Source organism: Hesperophylax consimilis, chromosome 28, assembly GCF_061612785.1.
Source record: "Hesperophylax consimilis isolate HC1 chromosome 28, BYU_Hcon_1.0, whole genome shotgun sequence".
NCBI lineage: Eukaryota > Metazoa > Arthropoda > Insecta > Trichoptera > Limnephilidae > Hesperophylax > Hesperophylax consimilis.
In genome coordinates, this window is record NC_142863.1 from 21,935,759 (window position 1) to 21,956,485 (window position 20,727).

Here is a 20,727-nt window from a genome sequence, read left to right on the forward strand (position 1 = left end):
GAAGACTTTTTACATAACTTCTTTTAAGGATAACTCTCAGCGACGCCGGATACACGTAAGCTAGTTTTGAACATAAAAAAGTTAAGAGTTGAAATAGTTTTTGTTTCCTTAATTATGCCAAGTCTTTATCGGGCGTCCCCGACTTCCACCATTCACTACTGTATAATACATTTTTACTGTTAAAAAACTACATTAATATATCGACTTTTATTCGACTGCGTATCTCATTCCAGTGCAGAGTTTTTTTTATGTGACACCTCATAACCCTGACTGTACAGTGTAAAAGCAGGGGAGCTATGTCGCCACCCGGTTGGGTAGCGTTGTGAAGCGGGTTAAGATAGGGTCTGTAGGGAGGGATTTATAAATGCGGGTTTTTAACAGGCCCGGATTATATGAAGGCGGAAAAACAGATGCCGGCAACTCGTTCCACATACGAACCTATATGAAAAATATATGGTTCCTAAGAAGAATATGATCTGGCGTTATAGTGACAGCAAAGTCACCGGGACAAAGTAACCGGGACAGGACCATCCCTACTGACATCTGACAGCGAGCAGACAATAGACATTAGACATTCTGCTTTTGTGGTTAGAAATGTTGAACGTAACGTTGGTATATATATGAACGTAACATGAACGTAACCTTGTAAATAAGGAATTCGGTGCGACGAGTGTTTTTACGATTGGTGGGATTGGTGTTTTGAGAATACACAAACCGGAATAAAAATATAATCTAGAACTTTCTAGAATTCAATTCATAATTTCTTTACAATTTGCTTTTTAAATACAATCGCCAGCCGGTCTTACGCGTCATTTTACTAAGTTTACTCGCCGGATAAAGGTGTTAGTACTTCGATTTTACGTTATTCCAGCTTCTTGCTACTTTATTGTGAATTAGTTAGTTTTTATTTTGAAGATGTCTGCTTCTTCGAAGATTATTGTCAATACAGGCAACGTATTGAATTTGATCGAAATAAAACAAAAGGCTGGACAGAATGTCACGGAAGAGGTTAGTAAATATATAATTTCTCTAAATTATTTTAACTCGGCAAAGTTAGTCTGTCAAATGAATTATAAGGATGGGTTGTTTCACAGAAATTAAACAATTCATCAAAGTTAAAATTCAAGTTCTGTGAAAGTGCTATTCAAGTTCTGTTTTATTTAAGTTTTTTAATCTACCCATGGTGATATAATAACAGAACTTGAAAATCCTATCCATATAACAATGCATGTTTAAAAATGATATTTGCAATTATTGTTTTTAAGATACGCAACCTATGGTAATGAAAAGAGGTAAGTTAAAAAATATGGGGGGCACTAGAGTTTTTTTAAATCTCAAAGTGTCGAAATAAAAATCGAAATAAGTTTAAGAATCTGTCGTCTAAAGTTTCCTAAAGGGTTTCCTTAGATATATTAATAGAGTAAGGTATGTTACTGTGACAATGTGCGCGGTTTCACTTAACTCAGTGCTTACGTATATGACACACTTTAGTGGGCCGTTCATATAGCTTTTTCATTTGTGCATACATTCTTTGATGGCTATCCTTTTCATTCCTCTCTCTGTCTTTGTGTCTTGTATGTACCTATTTGTATATTAACTAGCTATTCTGTGGAAATTACTTATGGTAGATTATATCTTTGTCATGATGTGTATAATTAACACTAAGGGAATGAAAATGCTTGGATTAATTCTTCGAAACTCCAGAGGCTTCAGAAATATTTCAACTTTGAAAATTTTGTATACATCTTTAGTCCGAAGTCAAGTTGAATATAACTCCTCGATCTGGTCCCCCCATTATAAAATACACCAAGATTCAATAAAAAAAATTCAACACAAATTCCTAAGACACATCAATTTTAAACTCGGTATTCCCATTGAAATTATAAACTCTAAAGACTCTCAGATCGAAGAATTATATCCAACTTAATATTTAGGTTCAAAATTGTAAATGGTAGTGTAGACAGCCTTGATTTAATTAACCTCATTGAATTTCATGTACCCATAAGAGCTACTCGTTCTAAAAACTGTTTAATTGTAAAAATTCCATGACTGATCATTTCAAATACTCGCTTGTACATAGATTACATGGAAGTTAGTAATAGGTACGCAGATGTAGCGGATCTGTTTAACTGCATAGAAGCTAGGTACAAGAAGGCTTTACTATCATATCTTCTAAATCATTACTAATATAATGTAAGTCTACTCATACTTGTTGATAATATTTTGTTTGTACTTGTATCTCCTTCTACTACAGGGTTTTACAATAAAAGGTGTTATTTTGATATTCAATCGTAAAAGATCAATGGTTTCGTTGCTTGTGTGGCACGTAGCGCCGTCTTGTTGAAAGTAAACGTTGTTCAGATCAATACAATCCAATTCCGGCCACAAAAAATCATTAATCATCTCTCGATAGCGCAATCCATTCACCGTAACTGTTGCTCCAGCCTCATTTTCGAAAAAGTAAGGTCCAATGACTCCGCCGGACCATAAACCGCACCAAACAGTCACACGTTGAGGATAAAGAGGCTTTTCAACAATAACTCTTGGGTTTTCCGAGCCCCAGATGCAACAATTTTGCTTGTTGACGAAGCCACCGAGGTGGAAATGGGCCTCATCACTCAAGATGATTTGCATTTGATTCACTCAAGTGAATTTTAATAATTTCAATGCGTTGTTGAAGCGTGTATCGTTCCATTTTTATTAATGGCGTAGTTTCCACTTGTCAAATATCAAAAAATGACAGATTCAAAAGTAACATCTACCGAAATAACGGGCTATTCAATAGCACCTCTTATTGGAAAACCCTGTAGTGTTAATATAATTTTATACTTTCTGTTGTCATTTTATGATCAAATGCCACAGTTAATTGTTATTCTGTGACATGAATTATGATGTATGGTATATTTATACTGTTGATATTCAATAAATAAATAAACTTATAGTACCTAAAAAAATGAGATAAACAACAAAATCTAGGTGGGTTCATTGGCTTTAAACCGCAAAAAGCAGTTCATATGTTTCCATATTAATATTTTAAGGAATGATATTAATTAAATAATATGGTAAATGGCTCGAGTGGTCATGCTATTTTTATAAATATATAAACACATTATCTGGTAAGATGTCACAATTTACAAAAACTTAATTTTGTTAAAAACAAGTAAGTTATTACGAAAGCAGGATCAGCTGGCGCTCAACGAAAATTTTGCATCGGTAATTGAGAAGTTAACCAAGTTCTTAAAAGTGAATTGTTCTCACACAAGTGAGAATCTAGTATAAATAAATAAGCGTTGCTCGTTTTTGTTCGATTAGTATAATTGTAAGATTTGTTTTGTTCTATTAGTATAATTGTAACATTTGTTTTGTTCTATTAATATAATTGTTTTGTTCTATTAGTATAATTGTAATAATAATAATAATAACATAGCATTTATATAGCGCAGTTTAGTGTCATTTCACTTCAAGTGCGCTTAACTACTCGTGTAACAAACTTTAAAAAAAATGGTAATTCAGTATTAATGGTTCTTAAAATTATTCTTACAGTGTGCCTTACCCAATACAGATCTAATATTATAACACTGTTTATACAAAGTGATGACAAAACTTATAATAACAATAACAGCAGGACAGGACAAAACACGAATATTAAAACTAAAACATAACATAAAACAGGAGACAGTTTGTGCTCAGAAATGAGAATTTTCTGAGCAGACACTTTCATTTGTTTTGTTCTATTAGTATAATTGTAACATATGTTTTGTTCTATTAGAATAATTGTAACGTGTGCTTGGTTCGATTAGTATAATTGTAACGTGTCTTGTATTTTTATAATGTCATTGACGTTATTGTAATTTTTGTCAATAAAAAAAAAAAACAATGAAATTTTTTTTCAATTTGTAGCTTACAGAAAGTCTTCAGATAACCGTGGCCGACTGGGAGAAGAACAAGATCTTGGAGGTCGCGGCGATCCAGAATGGGACGGTTGCGGAGGGAGTGGGAGCAAGGGCGGGTCGGTTTGTGGTGTCGCGGCGGCAAGACGACCTGCGCGCCAAGATGGCTGAGGACGACCGCAAAAACCTGAAGATTGGCGTCAAGGTCTTCGTGCAGGATGACAGCATCGCCTCGCTCGTTGACTGCCTTGAAAATGGTGAGTTCAACGACACGGCACAGGGTGCCCAAACCAAATCAATAACTAATCGGTACAGGGTGTATCAGATGTACACAAAAGATTTTAACAAATGCAGATATATAAAAAAAAATTGTATCCCTGTGTACATATTATACAAATAAATTATTAAAATGTGTTAAGGCGATGCCATACATAGTAATGCAAAATCATGTGTTTTTGGTTTGAAAATTTGGTCGCCTAGAAATATTTCAGATGCTTTAATTAAATACTGCGAGTAGAATACATCTTGGCCTTTGAAATAATCGAGTATTTTTTAGATAAGTCTTTTTATAAGCCCAGAAAAAAATAATGTATAAGGCCTATGAAAACTGCTTTAAAGTTTAAAATCTCCTAGTTACGAACCCATTTTCTGTTATGATTTTATTGTATAATGTGGAAAATTAAGTTATTTATAAAATGATCGAAAAAAAAAAAAATATTTATGCCTGAACATCCACAAAATAAAATAAAAGCCACTTTTTGGCCATGTTTTTTTCTTGCATAAATCAAAACTGGCGGATGGTGTGAAGCGGGAATTTAAACCTTATCGCCATCTACGTAAGGGTTGTTATTGATAGCGGCTCAATTTAAAATATTACACAACGTAGTGCATCGCCTTAACATGAACAACCATGAATTAACTCCTCTTAGAAACATAAGTCTCACAGAAATCATTGTATCTCCCTTACTAACATGGTGAGAAATATGATCTAAACGGTGTTAGATAGAGAAAACACCACACTTTATATTCAAATCCAGAAGTTAACCACAGAATAATTAAAATTTGTACCTCTATGAAAGCAATGTTTCCGACTGCAATTTGGGAAAAAATGATGAAGCTTAGTGAATTTTTTACAAATTATTTTTCTACGATATAACAAAAAAGGAGGTGACGATAATGTTTATAATACATTTGTATCAGTAATTTTAGCTATAAAAAACGTAAGGTGAGCCATTTTTAAAACTTTTTTATGTTTTCATTCAAAATTTCAAAAATTATGTTTATTTCTAATAGTAAAATTATAAATTTTATTTTTTTGTTATTTCGATTACTGGCATTATACCTAGCTCTCTCATTCTAAATTTAGGCGTATTAGATCTGTCAAAGAATTTATACATAAAAATGCAAAAATCAGTCATTTTAAATACATGTAGGATTACGAAAGATTTTTTAAATATTTATATTGAGGGATCAGTAGGATTTATAGGTCCAATTAGAAGTTCTACCGAGCTGAACCCTTTGATATGAAAATATCTGGAGTCGGTGAATTATTTTCCCATTTGATCTCTGGTGATTTGACGTGTCGTTCTTGTATTGTTTTGTATTTATTATGCTTAGATAATGCACTTACATAATGTGGATTGACTAGATGATCATTTGTGGAAAAGTGTGTGGAAGGCTTTATTTTTTCCTGTGGGGAAGATTTAACCCGGACATAAAGTCAGAAAAAAAATTTCTAATAGTAAAATATTATGTTTATTTCTAATAGTGAAATTATATGTTTATTTCTAATAGTAAAATTTGAAAGAGTATTTCACCACCTTTCAAATACAGTTTTTAGTTATCGTATACATTCATAAATATCCATTTATTTCGATTTTATTGCAAAGCCGAAATTTCCTGACCTGTCAAAATATACCAGAGGGCTGAGAAGTTAATATTCTAGAACGTTGACTGTTTTTTTTGTTTGTTGTTGAATTGATTGTAATCGAGATTAACCTCAATTGGTTATGATTATTGAAGTGAAAATATATTGATAATAAAACCAGATAACATAATATAAAGGCTACAACAGAACAATGGATTAGATAACAGAATATAATATATTGTAAAGTTAAGGTTAATTTTGTACATTATATTAAAAAAAAAATTATGTGAATATCCCAAAAGAGTTCCAACCGTTTGTAGCCAGTGAGACTGGCATCCCCAATTGGGGTATGCAGTGAGGCTAAAGTCTCTCACTGGGAGGGGAAGGAGATAGGGAAGAGGATGGTGGGGAAGCACTTGGCTTTCAGATCTGGTCACCAAATACGGCTAAAATCATTCCAAGCAAAGTTTCAATTCTCAAGGGCGATATTGATAGTATCTTCCACCCTGGGAATTTGCTATGCGCACGTTCAGTCCTTTGCCAGAGGGCATTCAACAAGAGTTGAGGTAATCAACACATTCATTGTTTGTATTCCAACAGCTATGTCCATGAAAAGCACCACTGTATTGTAAATGGATAATTAATCTGTCGCACAATAATTTAACCATTTTAACCTTCCAGCGGGCGCGTTGAGAAATTTTCCTTGAGCTTTTCGTAAATTTTACGTCATCAAGTTTTCTCCATGTAAGTGGTGTTTTTCTTTATACAAACGTTAGGGAATTTCTTTTAGGATATGAAAAATCATAATAGGTAGTACTTAAAAAAAAAATATTTGACTTTCTTAAAAAAAACGAAGCAACACTCTAAACATGTTAATATTTCAAAACAAAATATTGTATCGACCTATTTAGTCAGAATCAATATTCTCATCCTTACAATTGTTACAAACCACCTCAACTGAAGAATGGTTCTTGCATGTAAAGGACTGGCAACGGCAACACTTCATTGATGCTGAGGATCTTTTCTTATCCAGTGCACATAACCGACAAACACCGCCTTTTGGAAAGCTTCTGTTTTCTTCTTCTGTTATCGGTTCAACTGCCCGACCGTAATTCACTTTGAGAAAAGCATTTATATCTTGCGGTAAATGTTTGACATTTGATTTGACTCTAGCATAGCTCGAAGCTCGATGCTTACAACTAAGTCGCAAGAGTGGGGGAAGCGATAAGGCGCGTTTGTCGTAAATTTTACGACAGCGCGCCCGCTGGAAGGTTAATGACTTTTACAGTGATCTAATTTTTTAGCAAAAAAATACACAGTACAAAATTTTTCTCGATCGTCCAAATAAATGGCTCTGTGTTCCATATTTTAAATTATTCTGAACTAGCTGTAACCCGCCACGCGTTGCAGTGGCTCAATCTGTCTGTACAGACACAGAAACATTAACTCGTGTTGCTTTTACATCTAACAGATGTCGCTGTTTTTCTAATAAAGCATGTTTTTACCTATGACAGGTGCTATCTAAATAATACAGGTATATAAAAACATACGCGTATTCAAATGCAACATTGTGTCCAAATTTCATAGCAAGCGGTGAAGAACTTTTGGAGATTTAAGACTTTGAACGAACAAATATTTTTATTTAAATACATGATATAACCATACAACAAAGGCATAAAGAAGGGCAAGTAAACGCGCTAATCATGAATTGCCGGCCTGCTGTACACGGCAATGAATGGTACAGAACCGGTTAAATTTTAAAAAAGACAGAGGTATGCACGTTGTGTCACATCACATCTTCTCTAAAACGACATCAATAGATTTTGTGTCCATAAAAGTGTTAAAATATGAAAATGGATGAAAATTTACTAAAAATTACCTACCTGGTTTCTGTATAGCAATAATATTTTTAGTACATTGAATGTATGACAATTTTCCGCATGAATATCATAAATTTATTTCTCATAATCGTTTATCTTGACTCAAAGATTGCATCATGCTATCTCTCTGATGAAACGCGGTGTGATAATTCGTTCTTAAATACTTCAAGTGTTTAAGCAAACACAATGACTATGTAATATTATCTATACTGACAAAATATCATGACGATTCTCATATTTTGCTGAGTCATTATTGTTATGTATTTTTTCCATAGACATCCAATTTGATAGACATGCTCTAACTTGAAATTCGGGCATCATTTTGACGAGCTTAAGGCAAACCACGTGACCATATAAATTGTAAAATTTTCAGTAATTTAAATTATCTTGCGTATTTAAATTTTTTAAAATATTTTTTTTTTCAGTTTACAAGACGCTAGCCATCGAGGCAATCGACAACCTCGTACTGTCGTACAACCCCTCAGCCAGGATAGAAGGAGCAGGCATTGACTTAACCAATGGTGACGGTGAGTCAACGCTTTATCAAGGTTTCATCTCGAAGGAAATACTTTCCCTCGAGATCTATGTCATCTTTGTGGATTCTGTGAGAAGGGTATTTTTTAGGAGAAGCATGGGTTAACATGGACCTTGAAGGGACCCATGTCACAGAAGAGAGGAAACACAGAAGACGGCAAATTACTTAACCTCTCAGACAAAGACTTTTATTTACTATGTGTTCCTTTGAGAACTGTCAAAACGTGATAATTTTTGTGTTATTTACGAGTTTTGCTAAAAGCTTCATAACTCACGTTTTGGGAAACGTAGCCTCATTCTAAAAAAATGTTTTGGAAAGATTATGAAATCCACTATCGCATTGTGTTGTTATACGTAAATATTTGCGTTTCTAAATATACATTTTATGAAAACGTCAAAAATATGTAAAAATCGCTTACCATTATTTCAAAGCCTTGAAAAATGTACTTTTTTCTGAGTATCATAAAGAAATAACACTTTATATATTGAAGAAATATAATTAAAAACTATTAGTCACCTCAAAATATTAACCGTCCAAACTAAAATATTTTTAATAAATTATTTAGAAACGCAATAAATTATGAACGAACAAGATGACAGATTCAATCGGCTTAGATAATGCACCTCTACGTTCCATAGATATTATTGAATACAGACGCGTAGCATTATTCATTATCGATACTCTGTTTTTTAAATCATGGCAATCCGTATACTAGTGATGGAAATAAATCGATTTTTGTAAAATCTCGCACGTTTTTGTGAAAAGACGTTCTAATGTCTTGACCGCTATTATCATATTTACGTCTTTTGTCGTTCTAATGTTCTGAGTGGTTAAGAATGAATCGTAAGAAGGACCCGTTCTCATGTGACAAATGTCAATGGTGTACAAATGTTGGGCACACGTTTTGTTCATTTCCTGACTATGCACTGGTGCAAAAGGGATTAATGACACTAGTTCCTTGGAGCATCTCCCATTGAAATACCGGTAGAACAAGAACAGCATTCCCACCTGAAGCCTGTGCTCTAAAGATTGCTTTCAGTTTTTTTAACGTAGCTGAATCATTTATGAATAAAATGTTTTATTTATATATTTATCTGTCTAGTTAGGCAGGTAACGGATCTACAAGTCTAGTTACCAGAAATGAATCAAATCACATCAATATGTATTAATTTGTTGCAGCCCAAGCTACGTGTGATCGCATTCTCCCTGGACTAAAGGTTCTGTGGAGCACCTTGGAGGAGAAATATGTAAAGACTGGTGAGAATTCTTCCTTTATATATTTATGATCTTATAAGTACATGGTGTCTGGAAACTAGTGGTACAAGCGGGACACTGGTGAGTCTACATTACAAATCGGTTCCAAAGCTTATATTTTGCCAAGGTCTGGGACTCCATTGACAGTTTGTTAACCCTTTCAGACCTGAATTAAAATTGGAAGTGGTAGAATACATTTGAGTTTTGATAACAATTGGTAGAGTTATTTTCCCAATAGTTTAGAAGTAATTAGTACTTTAATTTGAAAGATAATTACGTGTCAGGGGGCGTGTTTCACATAAAATGACAAATCTTATTATGTTTACCAAAAATGCAAAATTTTGACAAATTAAAAAATATATGTAGCTTCAAAACTAATCAAATTTTAAAAAAATTAAGGAGAAAAATTTTTGTTGAGATTAAACACATAATATTAAAATGGCTACCGCCTGAACTATGTAGTAACTAATAATTAAATTAAAAAAATAGTATGCAAACCCGTTTGTACCAGTAATTTGAAAACCAAAACAGCACATTTTTATTATCTATGGATTAGTGGGGAAAAATTTCTTGAATCAATGTATTTTCTAATATACACACGGTCTGAAAGGGTTTAATCTCTTTCTGGGTTAATGGAGTTTAATACTGGGAAATGGATTTTCTAAGTTGGGTGTACGTTTTAGCATAAGTTGCATTGGAAATAGTGAATTTGGACGTAGCTTATGCCAAATCATAGCTTAACTGTCGCTAAGTTCGATTGGTAAGATTGAATGTCAATGATATTTCTAAAAATTTAGGTGTTACTTTGTAGGTAGGATCCTCCAGCTAGGAGTGGCGGACATTGAGGAGGCCTGCTTCAAGAGTCTCCACTCCTGGAGCTCCGTGCAACCGACCATTGTGCAGATCAATCTCTCCTCGTGCTGCGTAGTTCCACCGGGCCTGCAGGCCTTCTGCAAGGAGAACGACGTGCAGCTGCTGACGCATAGTGACCCGCAAGGTGACCTAACCCAACCTTACTTAACTTAAATTAACCTAACATTCCTATCCTGACTTCACTGTAAAGATCTTCTATTTTATATGGTAACCGTCACAAACCGTACAAGCAGGTAAATAAACACACCGCGTTGAAAGCTTAGCACAGACTGGTCAATATCTCTTACGAGTAAGCAATGGACAAAATATGTTATTAAAATAATATTGGGGAAATGTGTATTTTGAGTAATAAATAACTTATTCATTCTTTCGTTGCTAGTTGGCTATAGTTGTTCATTCGCAAACTTATTAATTCTTATATTAACCGGTCAGCAACGTAAGCAGATATACACGATAAAATAACGATAGCAGTCAAGTACAATAAGCGTGTTTACACGTCAACGCGTGTGTTTCCACAAAAATCGTCATAACTCCGTTATTCTTCTAGTGACATCCCTAAAACAAAAAGTAGAATATTCGTATTGAATGAAGCTTCACATCTCTATTCAAAGTTATCCATAGAAACCCGTAAAAAGACCTACTCAGTGGAAGCAAATTTTACCCGCCAAATCGTAAAACGACGCCAAGAAAGCCGTTTGACGTGCCGACCCGCCTCGCAAGTTTAATTATTTTTTTAAAAATATATTTTGTATGAAATGGTCAAAAAGTGAAGTGACAGAATTGTTTATTGTACATTTGTACGATGAAATAAGTGTTTTTTTTTTACATTATCCGTGATTTTAGTATCGTTTTTACATAAAACATTACAGGTGAGTCATTTTTACAATTTTTTCATGTTTCCATTCTAAATTTAAATATTTACAAATGTTAATATTTATTTATGATACAACAATTTGAAAGCCTATTTTGTAACCTTTCTAAAACAGTTTTTACTATTCGGCTCCGTTCAGTAATGTTTCATTTATAGAGCTTTGATTGTGAGGCGGTAATAACACAACGTTTTCGTGAAATTGACATTTCGGTAAAGACATCTTAGCTTCAAGTTCGCGAAAAGTCGGAGGGGTTAAACATGCATTATAAACAGCGTATAGATTTATTTATTATGGTTGAATGTTTACATTAATTACGAAAAAAAATTCAGCAGAGTGGAAAATAATAGTCTATTATTTGGTAAAAAAAAAATCAATTCTGGGAATGGCAAACGAAACGTAGTTTTAGACGCGTTTGATAGCTGTTTTTTTCCATCAAATCACACCATTTTGCCTCTCACATTCCCTTAAGAAATGTGACAAAAATTCAACAAACTGATGGTTGATTGGCTTGCCGTGAAGTTCCTGTAAGTTATTGAAAGATTGTTTCAAAATTAGCAGAAGAAAAGATGCCCTGATGATATCCAACCTCCGAAGAAGAAAACACCCTAATAAATACTAATATAAAATATAAAATTTGCAACATCTCTTAAGCGCTTGTTATATGATAGCGAAATTTCGCAAACTGTCAAAATGTCTTCATTTTTATGTCACTAGAGGGGCGGTAGTTGTACATTAATGAACTTGTTAAAATATAACATCACACGTGCGTTTGTCGCAAAGCAATGAACGTATAATATGAATGTGAAATATTAAGTAAAACAAACAACTTAGTAAAAAAGTATGACTTATTTGCAGAACCTACTATTTTGGTAAAGCATTTAATTTGACATTTTTTATAAATGTTTCATCATTCACTTGCTGTTGTCATTAGTGTGGAGGAACATTTCCGATACATATAGTTTGTTTTACACGGTGTTCGGAAACTCGTGGTATAAACGGTAAAACCCTTTATAGGTCATAAGCTAAAAACGGATAGTTTTGAAACCTGCAACATTAAGGTTTATATTTCTTTATGTTTACAAGTTATAAGCCCTTGGGTTGTAATCATTCTGAGGTAACGCACAGAGGTCTTGAATCGAACCAACCGCCCAAAGTTCTCACATGTTGAGTAAATTTACGAAAATCGCGTCCTGGTCAGTTTCTCTATAAAATTATCAAAGCAGTTATTCATTTATTGTCAATTTTGGGTTATGACTTTTTTTATTTGAGCTTTCGTTTTCGAGAAAATCGAAGGTGGATTTATTTGGTAAATTTCTTAATTTTATATTTGATAGAATATCTATACATATTAATAACATCATTAATAAATTGACCTCGAGAAATAAAAGAAATTTTATTTTTTTATTTATATATTTGTTAAATTATTCTGTGTCATTTAGTACAACTAAACAATAATCTTTTTTCATTTATTCGTTACTTGAAGCATACCTTGTTTGGAGTATTTTTTCCGGCTGCCATGGATAAATCATAATATTGATCTACAAAGAGAAAAATAATATTGGTAATTTTTGGTTCAATTACCAAACGTGCCCTATGAAAAAACGTTCACTCTCCCACTTGGTCAGAGCGCGTAAAGACAATGAATTCTCTCACACACACTTGCATAAAGATGCCGCCAGTAAACAACATGACGTTAGTGCTAACCGTTAGGAAAAGGAACGCATGTTAAATGTTGAATTTTACAACTTTTAAAAAATATGACACTTGAAAAAATACAATACGTCAAATTTACATGAAAAAAGAGAATTTGTGAGTATTTACTGTTTTTGTAGCTTCATAAGATTATTGCAATTCTTTAAGTGAGTCGGTATTCTACTTTTAGACCCATTAATGAAACATCTTGATGGCATTTTCGAAATATATACGCCGTAAAACAGGGAGCCTATAGCTTCACCGCCATCACCGGGGGCTTCCATCCCGGAATAAGTAAAAAACTGTGAAATGCGTTGAAAATTTGGTGCAAGATGAAGTATTTATTTAATTGTTAATATCCACAGATAGCATAACGATAATTAGAGGCCGTACTTCTACAGATGTGTGTATTATATACATATTTTAAATTAAAAATATAGTGTAAAGCCGTTATTAACGCGATAATCATACATCCAAGTTTTAAAAGTGGGTTGTATGGTGTATCAATGTTTTTATTTTTTATGGTCGAATGCCTACAACAACTACAAAAAAAAAATAGGCAGACTGAAAAATAATAGTCCATTAATTGGTAACAAAGAATATGAAGTCTGAGAATGACATACGAAAGGTAGTATTAAGCCGTTTTAGAGAGCCGTTTTCCAGCAAATCACCATTCTGCCCTATAACCCACTCTTAACAGTGATTTTTTTGTATTTTTGCAGAAATCATCTCGTCTAAAGTGCTTGGTGGCATACTGGGCGCAAACGTTGAATTCATTGACTGGTGTGTTCGTTTCCAAGTACATATTAGGTGTCGGGGGGTGCTGTCTCTTAAAGGATACATCACTTGCGCCACAGTGGATTAAATCTAACAACTGTCGTGACGTCCGCGTGTGGGGCACGGTCCCCCGCAACCCAATGACGTGACAACCGTGTACAACGGGTTAATGAAATTCTGTATCTTTGTGTACATGACATTGTTTTAACAGTGATGGTCTATCAGTGCCTACCAATTTGGATTAAGGTGCAAATATGCTATTTAGTATTATTATTTGAAAAACCCATATACAGTTTAACATTCTGCTGGTGCAGATTTTATTAATACAAAAATCGACAGATTTTTTAAATAGTTTGTCCATTTTTTTAATTCCTCTTTGGCTGACTGTTAAACATTAAAAAAAAAATCCCGCGTCGGGTTTTAAAGTCGCGACCTCTGGTTCCAGACTCAAGGACCTTGCCGCTGTCACAGAGGTTGTAACTGACAGACAGACTTATATCGCTCCTGGCAATAAAATTTTGAAAAGTGGAACACTGTTGTTCTCTAGTGGATAAATATATATTAGCAACACAGCATGCAATGCAACAAATTACCATAGTGTGTACGTCGCTGTGCGCACAAACTGCGCACCGAATGAGCATGCTAACAGCATTCGCTAGTGTATTTTAACCAACAAGGATTCGTAGTTTTGCAGTGAATGTATATCACAGAAAACTGGTGCGAATAGTTGCACACAGATGCCTTCACACATGCAAGTGTTGCAACCTTTGTTGCATTGTATGTTGTATTGTTAATATCTGTACACGGCTTAACAAATTAATATTTAAAAATAAAAAAACCGAAATACCCCTTTTTAGAAAAAAAAAATTAGGTGATAATTTTGTTATTTTTAGGCAATTTATTTTATTAAATTTATGGTTGTTGGTTAATGGATAAATTAATTTAAAACCTAATAAAATTATTATTACCATACTAGAACTTAATGCGTGGTTATCTATAAATTATTATTGAAAAATTGTGTTTTGAATGTTATGAATTTTTTGTGTTAATTTATTAAAGTGCAATAATTATTTATGTATACAGATTTTTTATTAATTATGCATTTTGATCAGTGAGATTACAAGTTAAACATCTTTATATAATGGATCACAGGGAAAAAAATTATATGTATTACAATTACAATGTATTCTTTTAAATAAATATTTAGTTATCAAATTTACTGTGAAAAACAAAAAGGGTATATGTAATAATTTTTTTTACAGGAGATTAATAAAACCTTTTACATTTTTATTATCGTTTTAAATAATGAATATTGTGATAATATGATGTATACTTAGAAATATACATATTATTTTAGTTAAATTAATCTGATAATCGATTGATTATATATTTTTACGTCTAAAAGAATTATTGTGATTAATTTATGGGTCGTTATGCCGTGTAGCGCTTCTTCCTTATTTATCCTATGTTTCGAACAGCGTTACAGTCCCCTTCCTCTGCAACATCTTTTCTGATGATGGACATTGTAATTATAGTAGGAGGATGCGCAAAATGGCGTAATAATTCATTTTAATCATGATAATCTGATAATTATTTAAATGTTGCACAAATATGCCCACAATACGCAATTCTATCGGTTCATTTTGTTCAGTGTACCTACATAATTTGCAACGGCATTTATAACTAACTAATTAACTATCACGCTGATTCTCTGCAGGGGTAGGCAGTGAGGTTAGACTGTGAAACAGCTTATTCTGTGCACACTCTCTTTACTTTATTAAAATTTATACATACTCTTCTGTTATTCTGACCATTGACATGACCCGACTAAGGTATTCGAATTTTATTAAAGGTGTGTTTAGTTGTCATTTTGATGAAATATCATGGATCCGTTCACCACATATAAGTATTTTATTAATTTGTTCGTGCCATGACTTCCTCGGGCGTTCCCGACTTCAACCATTCACTTTCTTTGTTTATCCACTCTACATGCCGAAACCATCTAAATGTCCCTTTATTAATCTTACTCATTACGCCTTACATTCTTTCCAAATCGCCATATTTTGAACATGGTCTTTCAGTATAGTTTTATCACACGTATGCCTCAGGGATCTCATTTCTACAGCATTCATTCTACTTTCATCCTTCCTCCGCGAATTCCATGCCTCACTGCAATAGATCAGGGTTGGTATCAGCACTCCATTGTGGATTCACAATGCTTTTATTATATTTTTAATATAATAGTTTATATATTTTTCTCTATTCCATGCAGGTCTAGTATGTAACTGTAACGGTAACTATGTTACGATAAATAACTATATATTAATTTTAGATTATTTGTAATTTCTTAATTTATTTTCACAACACTAAAATAAAATATGTAATGAAAAATGGTCACAAAACTCGATATCTCGGTTCCAAAGTGTAACAACTCAAAAATCTGAGTTATATATACATGTATATCTCGGTTCCAAAGTGTAACAACTCAAAAATCTGAGTTATACACGGTGTCCGGAAACTCGTAGTACAAGCGGGAAACTGGAGAATCTACACCACATGGGGAACCCAAAAAAACATAAAGTTTTTTGATTTGAGCATTTTCAAAAAAAAAAAAAAACCAAAAAAAAATATTTTTCGGCTATTTTAGGGTTAAAGTTTTTTCTGGTGTTAAGGGTTGAATAACAGATGTTTTAACCCTGCAGAGCAGAAATATTTTATGATTACACCGGGTTAAATGAAGGGTGGTTTCAAAATAATGCTTCAAATCCGAGTTTCTTCATTTGTTTTACTTTCAAATAGTTTTAATTAGTTGGGTATCTTCAGTAATAATTTATAAGAATTTGATTAAAAAAAAAAAAAAAAAAAAAAAAAAATCAACTTCAAACTCGATTTACTCGATAACGAAAGCTCAAATAAAAAAAAAATATACTACAAAATCGACTCCAAATGTGAAGTAGATTCACCAGTTTCCCGCTTGTACTACGAGTTTCCGGACACCCTGTATATACATGTATATCTCGGTTCCAAAGTGCAACAACTCAAAAATGCAAATCTGTGGTTATTTTACAATGACATTGGTCTTTATTTGGAATTCGTCTTAAAAATAATTACCATATTATAACGCTAAATTCTAAATTACCACCACATAAATATGTACTAAGTCAGAAATATCACAATTACTTTACATGCAAACTGTGATAACTACGAAAATCCTGTGAAGATTTCCCCAAAGAACTCCTCAGGCCTCAAAGATTTTTGACAGAAGGTTGGAGTATTTCCGCATTGCTTTAAAATCAAAATAAATGGAATATTTCTGAATATATCTGAAAAATATAAAACTGCTTTTGAAAGGTGATAAAATATGCTTTCAAATTTTATTATTACAAATAAAAATTAAATTTTTGATATGCATATTAAAATTTTGAAGGCGAACTTAAAATACAATTAAAAACTTAAAAACCTTACGTTTATTGTAACTAAAATTACGGATAACAAAAAAGTTTATAAAAACATATGCACTTTATTAGACAACTAAATTACAAACTTGACTGTCACCTCACTTCTTTTGTCATTTCATATAAAAAAGTCACAAAGTGATGATAATTTTTTTCAAATTTTGTTTGGAACCTTTGGTTTCATAAAGGTGCACGCTTTGATTCTTCTATAGTTAGCTCCTAGATTTGAATATAAAGCGTGGTGTTTTCTCGTTCTAACACCAGATCAGAGGTTCCCAAAGTGATGAATGTACCCCCAGGGGTCGATATCGGCTTGCTGAGGATAAAAAAATTTGGGGGTCCACGAGATTCAAATGGGGATACATACGAGCGGACCCCCATTTACCTCAAGTCAACATTTAGGAGTTCCGTAAATGACACAATACACCTAACACAAATAACACAGTTTACGTAATACTAATAATAGACTGAGAAATTACTTATTTGATATTTGTATGTTTATATACAGTAAAGTTGTTTATTGAGGTATATAAATAGAGTCTACGTTCCTTTTCTAGGCAGAATTAATATGTTGAACCAAAACATTGCACATTGGAAGCTGCGAATTTTCCTAGTTCAAAAACGTCCAGGGTAATAATGACGTTCAACATTTAGATGTACTTCACACAGACTTCAAAACTACGTTTGCGGACATATTTTGATTGTGGAAATGGAATGTTATAGAATCGGATATCATATCACAAGAAGAACTGATAGGAATAAGCGCTAACAAAGAACTTAAGGGGCAGTTCTGTAGGGCCAGCTACAGAAAGCTACAGAAATTCCCGTTGCTTATCCTGCTCCATTTTCATTTGGTGTAATACCTCACAAGGACGCCCTTGTCTGCACAGTGTACAGACAGAGGAACTATACCGCCACCCGGTTGTTGGACAGGCAAGGGAAGGGAATCTTTTTTACGAAAAAAATAAATGATTATCACATAGGACGTTAATAGTTTTAGGAAAATTCAATATTCGGCAGGCAGGGAGTCTACGGAAAAAAAAAAATTTAGCAAGTGGTCTACGGGGCAAAAAAGTTTGGGAACCTCTGATTTAGATCATATTTCTCATCAAGACGGTAAGCAAGATACAACGATTTCTACAAGACCATATGAGTTGTTCTCAAAAGCTAAAAAATTAGCCTAATTGGTTAGACGTATTAGAAAATATAAAATAAAGTTTATAGTAGAATGACATTTCATCTGTTTGTAAATTTACTTGTACTTTGCGTTTCTAATTCAAGATGGTGGCCGTTTTAATGGTTCAGTAAAGATTATTTTTTTAAATGTGAAATATTGTGTTTATTTGGAAATTCTTATTTTCAATTTTACCGTATTATTATTATACCTACCTGCACAAAGAAAGTTTGAAAAAATAATTGTCATTGAAATAGTGACCTTTCCTTTAACAAATTGTGGGTATATTTGCTTATTTGAAATAAAAACATTACATAAAATAGTTGACTTATTTACCTACATCCTTACAAATCTCATGATTTCAGAGGAAATTTTGGTTTTGATTTATTAAATACTAGTTGATGTGTACCTGGTGTTGCTGGGGTTATCCTTAGGAGATAGACATATACCATCCAGGACTTTTCTGTAGGCCATTTTATGATATACAATTCCGTAGTACATTATTTTGATGTATCTTATAAGGTTTAGCCAGCGTTAGCAATGTAGCGCCCGAAAATATATATTTTTTATGACTTGTTTACAAAACATTGACTTTTCTCTACTTTCTACAAGTATAATATATATATAAACCTTCCGGAAGAAATGCTCTGAATTATAGGGAAAATTCTAACACAATCCGTTGCGTAGTTTACAAGAACTAAGCGTACAAACAGACAGACGCTGATAGCGACTTTATTTTACACTTTAATTATTGAAGACAATATTAGCGATTTCTAAACGAAAATCTGAAACAGAAAAATCAGAAAAGGATACGGTCACATCTAGGACTCGAACCCAGGACCCTTGTCTTTCCGGGACAGTGCTCTACCAACTGAGCTAATGGGACCCTATTCCCCTCGGTCACTTTTAACTGTATCATACTTCGAATAAGAACTACCAACATTGTCTTCATTTTTTCACCGCACATTTTTATTGGCAACTATCTTCGATTCGTTCGAGTCCGAGATGTGACCGTATCCTTTTCTGATTTTTCTGTTTCAGATTTTCGTTTAGAAACCGCTAATATTGTCTTCTATAATTAAATATTACAATTTGAGGTTTTACTCAATAAAGTTATTCCGAAAAATAAATTTTATTATTAAGAGAAAATTAGAAACATGCTTTTTTGGATGCGAGGTCTTCTGTTCACAGAATTACTAGCATGGAATATATGATGTATTTTTCAGAAATCTAAAATTTCATTAAAATATACAGAATGTGTATAAATTTTATTCCTAATTATCTCAGAACTCAGCTTTTTGAGATGTTACACTTTGCAACTGAGATATTGAATTATATTCTTATATAAATATAATGTTTAGACACTAAATAATTGTATTATTATCTGTTTGTTATATGAGGAAATATATTGGTGTAAAAATAATATATGTGTGTGTTTTTGATTTGATTTATATTAAGTTCCTATTTTTAACAATCTGTGAATACCGCACAAGAATCCCAACTTGTCTGGAGCCAGTTGGACTACGGCATTCTCGGTTGGGGTAAGTTGTCAGGCTGAAGGAATTGGGGAACGGAAGGGGGTGGGGTAAAATAAGATTGGGAAGTGCCTGGCAATTCAGATCTAGTCACCAAACGTGTCTAGAGCAATTTTAAGCATTGTGTCAATTTTTTAATTTTTTTTTTTTTTAAGCGTAGACGGTTTACACATAGTTCCCGTGAGCACTTAGGCCATAGGACCATTATGCTATCTCCCATTTTACCTCAATCCTTTAACAACAACCCGGTCCCTTTAATAAAGTTCACCAGGGTTGTCATTGGGTATGTGGAAAGGTCTTCTGGTTCTACTGTATGTCTCCCCAGGTATCTGAGCCTAGTTCCCACCAGGGCAGGACATTGGTACCATAGGTGATTTGGAGTCTCTTCATCTTCTTCACATATCCTTCATCTATTGGTGTTTTCCACTCCCAATTCATTGAATCATGTGTCTCCTGAGATGGCAGTGTCCCGTTAGTAGTCCTACCAGTTCCCTCAGCGAGTTTCTGTCCATATCGAATAGTTTCTTGGTTCGTTTAGGGTCTGGTCCTTTTATGAGTACTTTGGATTGTCTCATTCCAGGTGCCCTCTCCCATTCTTTGCGGTGCTGGGATTTGACCCAATCAATATGTAATTTTGTGTGGCAAGCTGCTACTCCTACGGCCGGCTCGGATCTTACAAGTGGTGCTTTCGCCCCTTTCCTTGCTAGTTCGTCAGCCCGCTCGTTGCCCTCAATACCATTATGTCCTGGTACCCAGATTAGGGTTATTTTATTGATGGTAGCGAGTTCTGTAAGAACAGTCCTGCATTCCATCACCAATCTGGAGTCACATCGGATACTTCCCAGTGCCATTAGGGCTGCCTGGCTATCGGAACATATGCTTATGTTCATTGTGTCAATGATTACAAATGTTTTTTTTTGCCA

At 33.6% G+C, this 20,727-nt stretch overlaps 1 protein-coding gene across 1 annotated transcript; it reads left to right on the plus strand.

The window, feature by feature from the left end:
• Positions 1-602: 602 nt before the first annotated feature.
• Gclm (Glutamate-cysteine ligase modifier subunit) lies at positions 603-19,675 on the plus strand. The gene is made up of 6 exons (XM_089648508.1): positions 603-1,008; positions 3,901-4,147; positions 8,063-8,164; positions 9,352-9,429; positions 10,238-10,423; positions 13,586-19,675. The coding sequence occupies exons 1-6, from the start codon at positions 916-918 to the stop codon at positions 13,726-13,728; spliced, it is 849 nt and encodes a 282-aa protein (XP_089504634.1). The 5' UTR covers positions 603-915; the 3' UTR covers positions 13,729-19,675.
• The last annotated feature ends 1,052 nt before the right edge of the window (positions 19,676-20,727 follow it).